This window comes from Alnus glutinosa, chromosome 12, assembly GCF_958979055.1.
Source record: "Alnus glutinosa chromosome 12, dhAlnGlut1.1, whole genome shotgun sequence".
Lineage (NCBI taxonomy): Eukaryota > Viridiplantae > Streptophyta > Magnoliopsida > Fagales > Betulaceae > Alnus > Alnus glutinosa.
The window spans coordinates 5,905,972-5,915,843 of record NC_084897.1 but is presented as its reverse complement, the minus strand read 5'-3'; the positions used below and the strand labels follow the sequence as shown (position 1 = coordinate 5,915,843).

At 35.9% G+C, this 9,872-nt stretch overlaps 3 protein-coding genes across 3 annotated transcripts; all 3 read right to left on the bottom strand.

Moving 5' to 3' along the window:
- Positions 1-707: 707 nt before the first annotated feature.
- Positions 708-2,375, bottom strand: LOC133851747 (uncharacterized). Its single transcript, XM_062288304.1, has 2 exons — positions 2,105-2,375; positions 708-1,539 (listed from the first exon to the last, which is right to left on the bottom strand). The coding sequence occupies exon 2, from the start codon at positions 1,537-1,539 to the stop codon at positions 889-891; it is 651 nt and encodes a 216-aa protein (XP_062144288.1). The 5' UTR covers positions 2,105-2,375; the 3' UTR covers positions 708-888.
- Positions 2,376-4,851: 2,476 nt separating this feature from the next.
- Positions 4,852-5,800, bottom strand: LOC133852520 (uncharacterized). The gene is given in 3 exon segments (XM_062289289.1): positions 4,852-5,383; positions 5,386-5,657; positions 5,783-5,800. Coding segments are annotated over 3 exon segments (654 nt in total). The 3' UTR covers positions 4,852-5,019.
- On the bottom strand, positions 5,767-8,971 carry LOC133851016 (zinc finger BED domain-containing protein RICESLEEPER 2-like). Its single transcript, XM_062287305.1, has 4 exons — positions 8,722-8,971; positions 8,546-8,633; positions 6,112-7,894; positions 5,767-5,983 (listed from the first exon to the last, which is right to left on the bottom strand). The coding sequence occupies exons 3-4, from the start codon at positions 7,442-7,444 to the stop codon at positions 5,940-5,942; spliced, it is 1,377 nt and encodes a 458-aa protein (XP_062143289.1). The 5' UTR covers positions 7,445-7,894; positions 8,546-8,633; positions 8,722-8,971; the 3' UTR covers positions 5,767-5,939.
- Positions 8,972-9,872: the final 901 nt, after the last annotated feature.

Sequence of the window (9,872 nt, the reverse complement as noted above, 5' to 3'; positions counted from 1 at the left end):
TAAGAAAAGAAATAGCTTTAAAAAAAAAAGCATAAATGCGCCCCTAAATATATAGGGAGTATACAATAAGGACACCAAACAGCCAAAGGATGTTAAGACTTAAAAAGATTTGGTTGGACAAATTCTTCAACAGCCATGGAGCATAATGTTGATACGCATGTAGTAGAATACTAAGTTGATTGCAATAACATACATGATAGTACTTTGGCCAAAACTTTTTTGTAATTATTGGGATTGAACTTGAATAATAATATTTACTACTATTAAACTTTTGTTAGTAGTTTAAATGTATTGTTGGATGTTATTTACTGGAAAATATATCATCATTGTTAGTCAATATTGTTTATATTTTAATTAATTAAACATAATATTTAAGTTTTTTCTTTTTGTGTTTATATTTTTATGTCGTAAATAAAAGTGGATATTTATAGGTTAAAATTATTGAATGAAAATATAAGAAATATTTGCTGATTTTTCGTACGAGTTAAACGCCAAAAATTATTTTCAACTGAAATCATGTTAAATTTCAATCGAAAATATTTTCAAACAAAAAACATTTTACACCAAGACAAACTAGGCCTTTGTCTGCAACTTTTTTTTTTTATTTTATTTTTTTGGAATTAAAACTTGTTTCTTGTGGTTAAAAGCTAATGATTTGAGCAATCAACCAATTATTGGGTTTGAGAACAAATTTTTTATACAACCAATTGAAAAGGGGGAATGGGGTTAGGATTTACAACAAGCACAAATTTAAATTTGGTTTATAGAACCACAAAAAAAATTAACTGTAACCTATTGGTAATCATGAAATCAACTTGCAAAATGATCACCTTGATTTCAAATTAAGCTAGATAAACAAAGTTTGTAAGATTCATTTAGAAAACCAAATTAATAAAAACCTTCATCGTCGCCACCGTCGCCATCACCATCAATATAGTCATCTTCGTCGTCATCAAAATCTATGTTCTGCTTGTAATCACCATCAGTATCACTAGATTCTTCTTTAATGTCTTCTTCATCTTCATCTTCATCCCCATCTTCACCTCCTTTCTTGTCCTTCCTATCCTCCTCTTCGCCCTCAGCCTGTTCAAGCTTCTCAAAAAGATCTAACTTCTGCAGCTCCGAGTCAAAATTCCATCGAGCTCTTTTTCTGCTTGGCTGTTTCCCTTTAGAATCCTCAACAAGTTCCTTAGGAAATCTACTGAGCACTAAATATTGACTAAGAGAATCGCGGACTATTTTGTTGTTTTGCATTTTGCGGTCAGAATATCTCTCTATATCATCACTTTGTCTCTTTTTGTGAAAACTGTCAGAAAATATACTCTCTTTTGAAACGGATTCCTCAAGAAAATAGGGAGAAGTTTTCCAAAAGTTTTCTAGCCTTCTTTGCTCTATTACTAGGGCTTCTTGCTCCTTGCTCACAGTTGGGATCTTAGGAAGTTCGAGATCAGGAAAAAGCTCAAATGGCTCCTGTTTAGCAAATCCATAACCGAATCCGCCTCCAAATCCCCGCCCTCGCCCTCGCCCTCTAAACGCCATCTGCTTAAAAACAATTTATTTTCCTTAATAAACTGTATTAGGATTCCTTATTACACTAGTAAACACAAGATTTTCCTCTATAAAATCCGAAGAATAATTCAATCAACTGCCTCTTTCTATTTTTTTTTTCCTGCCCTTACAAGGTTCTCAGATTACAGGACTATTCTAATCCCAGAAGCAAACATTCTACAATTTATTTTCCTTAATAAACTGTATTTGCAATTTCCTTTCCTTATATTAGGATTGCTTATTATTTACCAACAGTTCGAGCCAATAAACTGTGTTGCTGATCTTTTATATATCAACATCTAGAGGTCAGTGTGACATGATGAATTGTTGTGTTCTAAAGAATATGTAAAACATATATCATCATCTAGAGGCCAGTGAAAGTAAAACAACAGAAAATAAATAAAAAACTACATTGAACCTCAACCCAAAACCAAGAAAAAAAATCAGATCATTGAATGTAAAAAAACCAAATCGAACCCAGAACAACGAAAATGTAAACAAAAAAAATCGTGCCTTATGTTAAAAAACAGAAAATAAATAAATAGAAAAACCTAACCTTGGTTCCGTCGGATCTGGTTGAAGAATCAGATCAAAAGGACCTAATGCTGAGTTTTTGGGGAATCCCACTCGCCGGTGAAGAAGGACGGCAGGCCGGAGAGAGAGAGAGAGAGAGGTACAACCAGATATGAGCGCCAGTATGAGAGAGAGAGATGCGGGCCGGTGAAGAGGACGCCGGTGAAGATGGACGGCCGGCCGAAGAGAGAGAGGGAAACGCGTTGGAGGGGAAACGAAACCCTCCAACAAGTTTTCCGATAAATAGAAATAGAAAGGAAAAAGAAGAAGAAAAAAAGAAGAAGAATAAAGCCACGTAGGCTAGGTCTCTTTTTTGAATGGAAAATATTAAATTTACAACACCAACACAACAACCACACAACCCCTCACATGAGGGTGGACCTCACACACTGGGGCCCACCTTCATGTGAGGGGTTGTTGTGTGGTTGTTGTGATGGTGTTGTGTATGAATCAAATCTCATGATCCTTACACTCATTTCTCACAACAGCTCCACAACAAGCTGACGTGGCTGGTAATATTTTATTATTTTTTTGTTTTGTTTTCATTTCTTTTTGTAAAAAAAATATAAAATATTACCAGCCACGTCAGCTTGTTGTGGGACTGTTGTGAGAAATGAGTGTAAGGATCATTTTTCAAAATGATTTTATTAAGATGATGTGGAGCTTATTTATTGATACTCGTATCATTTTTTTTTTATTAATTATTTTGATTATCTCCAATGAATAAGCTCTGCATCAATTAGTAAGACTCCATTTACATAAGTTTAAGTACATGTAGGATTTCTCATTTGTTTTTGTTAGGCCACGTGGTCACAAAACTAGTAAATACCGATTTGATTAAAGCTGCAATGTTTTTACACCCTTCATGGGTCACTCTCGATGATATTATTAAGGGTGTGACTCTTAATGCAAAATTTAGATTTTATAAGTGTAAAACAGAAATTTTGTGACCTTACATAAAATGCTAATGGAAAATAAGGATTATTTTTTTGGGGGTTAAATATAATTTAGTCCCCTCAACTAACATTTAGTTTTGATAAAGCAACACAAACTGACAAGTGTCATGCTTTGACCCTTTAAACTGTCAATTTGTTGTAACTTAGTCATTTCCGTCAATCTTGGCCGTTATGTTGAGTAAAATTCAAATTTGGCCAAAATATTTCGAAAATACCTTTATTTTGGTCAAATTTGATTTTCCATCCAATATAACGGTCAAGACGGACGTAAGGGGTCAAGCTACAACAAATTGGTAATTTGAATGGCCAAATCATGACACTTGTCAATTTGCGGTGCTTAAAAAAAAAAAATTGTTAGTTTAGAAGGCTAAATAACATTGAGGGTAAATATATAATAAATAATATTTTTTTAATGTTTCATCTATCCTGCATGACCAGTTGGTGTGACATAAATCATATTTACCATATGCTTTATTTACTGAGCCCGTAATATACTGAGCATTTAACCAAAAATCACAGTTTAGTGGGAAATAGTGCTGGCTGAGTGAGGCAGATTGTCAAGGTTGAATGTGTGCATTGATAATCTAACATGTTGCAAAAGTTCTGAATAAACATATGCTGCCAAATATCCTTGTTATATCATTAATTGTTTCATCAACCTTGCATTGCTGTTATGTTCAGCTAGCCTTCAGTTTGTACTAATTTGTTTTGACAAATGCCTGTAAATTGCACAAGGCAGACTGTCTGGATGAATGCTTCAACTAGTGTGATTGTTGTATCGAATGACCCATTTTCAAAAAGTCAGCTTTCGCCCCGTTTGTTTGGGCGTTCCCAATTTCGGATGTTTGGGGCGGCTGAAAATATTGATCAAACTGAAAATGTTATTGGGTGACAGAAAATAACATCCCCCAAGCATAAACTGGTTTACGCTCGTCAAAAGTGTAAATCATTTTCTGTTGTCTCACTCACCTCACACTCCCAACATTTTCCTTTCTGATTATAGCACATAATCGTATCACACAATCTCTCTCTTCCTTCCTAGTCTTCTTCATTGTCGCCATTGGACTTCTGTCCTCTGGTTTTGATTTTTTCTCATCAATTTTTGACAAATCAAAGTTGTTTCAAACTTCACATCCTTTCAAAAAACTTTATGGTGCAAATCTAAAGTTTTTGGGAAACCCTTGCTTTGTTCATTTTGATCCATCGTCTGCTCCAATTGTTGGACCCTAAACCGCACGGTGAAGAGAAAGCAGCAAAGGCCACCCGCCATTATCATCAGGTTCTCCTCCTTTTCTTTAGTTTTTATACCCCTTTCTTCACAAATATTTTAAGTGGGTATTCTTTGGATTGAAGGGTTATGAGTATTTGATTAGACTCGCAGCTTTTTTTAGATTGAAATCTACAGCCATTTTAGTCATTCTCAAATGGGTGTTGATGTGTTGTTGTGTGTTACGTTTTGTTGCTAGAAAAATGTGTGGAAAGAAATGAGAGCTTCGAATTCGATCAGTGGGTTCTGAAGTTTCATTTTTTTTTAAATGGTTTCTCGGCTAACAAACGGGTGCTTAGGTGAGTTTTTTTTGTCATTACAACAAAACAAACGGGGCCTTTGCGTGCAACTTTGTTTTTTTGGAATTAAAACTTGTTTCTTGTGCTAAAAAGATAAAAAGAATTTACAACATGCACAAATTTAAATTTGGTTTATTTTGATTGAGAAAAACAAATACAAAACCCCCCAAAAAAAAAAAAAAAAAAAAAAAACACTAAATATACGTAACCTATTGGTAATTATGAAATCAACTTGCAAAATGATCACCTTGATTTCAAATTAAGCTAGATAACCAATGCTTGCAAGATTCATTTAGAAAACCAAATTAATAAAAACCTTCATCATCACCACCATCGCCATCAACATCAATATAGTCATCTTCGTTGTCATCAAAATCTATGTTATGCTTGTAATCACCATCAGTATCACTAGATTCTTCTTTAATGTCTTCTTCATCTCCATCCCCATCTTTGCCTCCTTTCTATCCTTTTCTTCGCTCTCAGCCATTTGTTCAAGCTTCTCAAAAAGATCTAACTTCTGCAGCTCCGAGTCAAAATTCCATCGAGCTCTTTTTCTGCTTGGCTGTTTCCCTTTTGAATCCTCAACAAGTTCCTTAGGAAATCTACCGAGCACTAAACATTGAGTAAGAGAATCGCAGACTATTTTGTTGTTTAGCATTTTGCAGTCAGAAGATCTCTCTATATCATCACTTTGTCTCTTTTTGTGGAACATGTCAGAAAATATACTCTTTGGAAACGGATTCCTCAAGAAAAGAGGGAGAAGTTTTCTAGCCTTCTTTGCTCTATTACTAGGGCTTCTTGCTCCTTACTCACAGATGGGATCTTAGGAAGTTCGAGATCAGAAAAAAGATCAAATGGCTCCTGTTTAAAAAATCCATAACCGAAACCACCTCCAAAACCCTGCCCTCGCCCTCGCCCTCGCCCTCGCCCTCGCCCTCGCCAAGGAGTGGGCACGTGTCGAGGCAGAGATTTGGCAGCAGCCAGCAGGAATCTAATCGAAATAAGCCCTGGGTACTAATGTTGAGGCTAAAACAAGTGCAGCAAGCTCCATAACCTGCAGAACACCCCCAGTGCAACAACCCATCCAACCAAGCAAACCCAAACAGATGAACAAATCCAGCAGTACAACACAAACAAACCAAACTAGTAGCACACATAAAACTTAAAGTTACATAACAAAATAAAAGTTACAAAATACAGGCTAGTAGCCAACAAATAACTAATCCTCCATGCCTAGGCTCCTAGCAACAAAATCCAGCAGATAACAGCCACCAAGCAGAATGCAACTTCAAGTCACTAATCATCCTCGAGTAAAATATTCATCTTCTTCAAAGTTATTTCTACAAACAATGAAAAATAAATAATAAATAAAATAAATAAATAAATAAAATTACAATCTCAATTGAAACTAATAACTATAATTTGTAAATAGTAAAATAAATTAAGAAATGAATGATAGAAAGCTTACCTGAATCGAGCTTATAACTTTCAGCATCATCAATCATCCCTGTGTCATAACCATTGCCACTACTTAGGGGTTTTGATCCTAACCAGTTTTGTGCACATACCAATGCTTCAACAATTCCTGGGGCCAATGAACTTCGAAAAGAATCCAACACACGCCCTCCAGTGCAAAATGCCGACTCTGAAGCAACTGTTGTAATGGGAATGGCCAACACAATACGTGCTATTTGTGCAAGTATTGGGAATTTGGTTGAGTTCACCTTCCACCAATTTAAAATATCGAAATTTGCATTCGGTTTTTCAACATCCTCCATCAAATATCGCTCTATCTCCGATTTGTTTTGAACATCACTTTTATAAGCTCGGTACTTATGAAACCTATTCATGAAGTGAAGTGAAACGTTTTCAGTTTCTTCTACATTCATTGAGAAACCTTGAGGAAATATACTACCATGTTCAACTTGAGATGAACTCTCTCCGACGTTGAAGTGATCATATAATTTCTGAAGGTGGTGCCTCAATTTTTTCATCATATTAGTACATTGCTCAACACTAAGAACATCTTTGAACCAAAATTCTAATGCCCCCAATTTGGTTCGTGGATCAAGTATAACCGCAACAAACATCAACAAGTTAACCCTATCAAGATCCCCCCAATACTTATTGTACTTCATCATCATTTTCTCCGCTATAGCACTCAATACATAATCACCACTCTCCCTATAGTCTTGTAAATGCATTTGAATGCTATAAATTTCTTGAACATACATATTAGATGTCACATACAAAGACCCCGAAAGTCCCATTATAGCATCATAAAAAAGTTCGAGAAACTTGAGAGAAATCCTAATACGCTCCCAATCAGCAAAAGTAGGAGGTCCCAAACCTTTTTTATCATTTTTTTCATCAAACAACGAAGAAACAAATTGTTCATCATACTCTTCCATAAGTTCAAAAGCACTTCGACATTTTTCAGCACCTTCCAACATCTTAAATGTAGAGTTCCATCTAGTTGGAACATCAAGACACAACAAACCATTGAAAGTAAGTTTTTCTCTTTTCATGCAATACTTAAACTTCTCAAATCTTGAAGGAGAAGACTTCACATATTTCACTGCACTTCTAACCTTCACAATGGAGTCATCAACTTCTTTCAAACCCTCAGACACAATAAGATTTAATATGTCTGTGCAGCACCTCACATGCATAAACTGATTCTCTAATATGGCACCATCCTTATGACCAGTTCTTCTCTTTAAGTAATCCAAAGCGGTATCATTAGAAGAAGCATTGTCAACTGTAATAGTGAAAATGCTACTAATACCCCACTCAAGCATACACAACTCAATCTTCTCTCCAATGGTCTCACCTTTGTGATTAGGAATTAAACAAAAATTTAAAATTCTTTTGTGTAAGTTCTAATCACTATCAATAAAATGAGCGGTGATACACATGTAATTAAGGTTCTGCACCGAAGTCCAACTATCAATGGTAAGACAAACCCGAGCACCAGTTGTCAAGAACATTGACCTCAACTTTTCCTTCTCAGACATAAAGAACTTAACACAATCCTTCATCACAGTATAACGAGAAGGAATTGAAAACCTAGGTTCAACTGTCTTCATGAAATCTTGAAACCCTTCACCTTCCACAAACCTAAATGATAACTCATCCACAGTTATCATCTTAGAAATTGCTAGCCTTATTTTTGCAGCATTATATTTCGCAATCACAAGATTACCAATAGTCTTATTACCACTAGTTGAATTATCATCCATGACTTGAGTCTACATTAAGTGGAAGAAAAAAAAAAAAAAAAACATTATCAACAATTTATCAAAAACATAATGAAAATTTGATCAGAGCTTAACAGCAAATTAAATTTAAAACAGAACATCAATGATCAATCCAATGAATGAAAGAAGATACCAAAACCTATGATTATATACCAGCACTGTACCAGACATGGCATGAATACAGGCATACTAAATGTGTTAAAAACAAACCAAAAACATTTAAACAAGACGTACTTATTTGCAAATGCATGAAATTTTGATTACTGTTTTCTCACTACACTTCTGTATGACACAAATAACTCAAACAATTGAAGCTTAATGCAGGCTAAAATCCCAAAACGTACAAATAGTTTTTCTTTTTATAAGTCCAAAATGTACACAAATGGTACAATTTTAAACGAACAATCCAATAAATGAATACTGGCAGGATTTGGCTTGAATCATAGGTTTTTATACAAATAGAAGGTTATGGCCAATACGGCCAATTTATCCAAGACAGAAAATAAATTAAAGGTCTGAATCAAATAGGCTAACAGATCTAGCTCAAAAAGATTATACATACGACTATATGCATATAAAACTATCAAAAGACAAGAGATCGTATTGCATTGTAAAATTATCAATGCAGAAAGGGATGCATACTTGGGGAAATGCAGGGCTTGCGGTTAGTGCCGGTGTTAGAGACTCGACTCGCCGATCACTCGAAGACCCGTGAAGGCTCTAAAAATACCTGCAAACCCATCTCAAAACATCAACCACCAACTCAAAATTCAACGACAATGAAGAGTCGAAGACAGAAAATTACCAACTTTACTTACCAGTTCAAGAGTGAAAGATTCAAGAGTGAAGGTTTCAGAGGTGAGGGGTGAACGAAAATGAAGACAGAAGTTTGGGTTAAGCGGCGCAGGGAGGGAGGGACTCTGGGGTTAAGCGGCGCAGTGAGGGAACGAAAATGAAGAAACAAGTGAGGGGGTGACTCGGGTCAGGCTGAGCGGCGCAGGTCAGTTAGGGTGAAGAAGATGAAGAGCGAGGCCTGAAGAAGATGAAGAGCGGCGCAGGTATCAGGTATGTAATATGTTAGGGTATTTTAGGTGTTTTAGGCTTTGGCGGGGTTTTTAAAAAATAAAACCCGTGACCCGCCCCGTCGCGCACGCATCCTAAAATTCTAAACCCGGATCCGCGTTTTTTAGCCGGGGCGGGCAGGTCGGTTTGGGCGGGTTTTGCCCACCCCTGCCCTCGCCGTCTATGCGCCATCTGCTTAAAAACAATTTATTTTCCTTAATAAACTGTATTAGGATTCCTTATTACACTGGTAAACACAAGATTTTCCTCTATAAAATCCGAAGAATAATTCAATCAATTACCTCTTTCTATTTTTTTTTCATGATTTTCTTGTGTTTTTTTTTTTTTATTATTCTGCCCTTACAAGGTTCTCAGATTACAGGACTATTCTAATCCCAGAAGCAAACATTCTACAATTTATTTTCCTTAATAAACTGTATTTGCAATTTCCTTTCCTTATATTAGGATTGCTTATTATTAAACAACTGTTCGAGCCAATAAACTGTGTTGTTTTTCTTTTATATATCAACATCTAGAGGTCAGTGTGACATGATGAATTGTTGTGTTCTAAAGAATATGGGTTAAATATAAAAAAGCCCCCCAAACTACCATTTGTTCTCTGGATGGCCCCCTGAACTACCAATGCTTGCAGTCCGACCCCCTAAACTACCAATTGCTTGTTTTTGGCCCACTCCGTCAGTGTTTCTCGTCAATATGGATGGAAAACACTACATGTGCTCTTCACGTGACTTAACAATACACAAACTCCCGAAAATGCCATTCTCTTTAAAAGTGAAATTACTAGATTGCCATTTGAGAAAATAACATGAAGACCACAATATTACGAAAATTGCCATTCGGGTAGGAGCTGTCCAACTAGACTCGAAGATGCACAGTCCGACGCCGA

What these genes read in the sequence shown, in the direction of transcription:
- LOC133851747 (XM_062288304.1), bottom strand. Translation starts at nt 1,539, where the DNA reads ATGGCGTTTAGAGGGCGAGGGCGAGGGCGGGGATTTGGAGGCGGATTC.
- LOC133851016 (XM_062287305.1), bottom strand. Translation starts at nt 7,444, where the DNA reads ATGCTTGAGTGGGGTATTAGTAGCATTTTCACTATTACAGTTGACAAT. An exon ending in AAGTTATAAGCTCGATTCAG is followed by an intron (nt 5,984 to 6,111) that starts GTAAGCTTTCTA and finishes CATTGTTTGTAG; the next exon opens with AAATAACTTTGAAGAAGATG.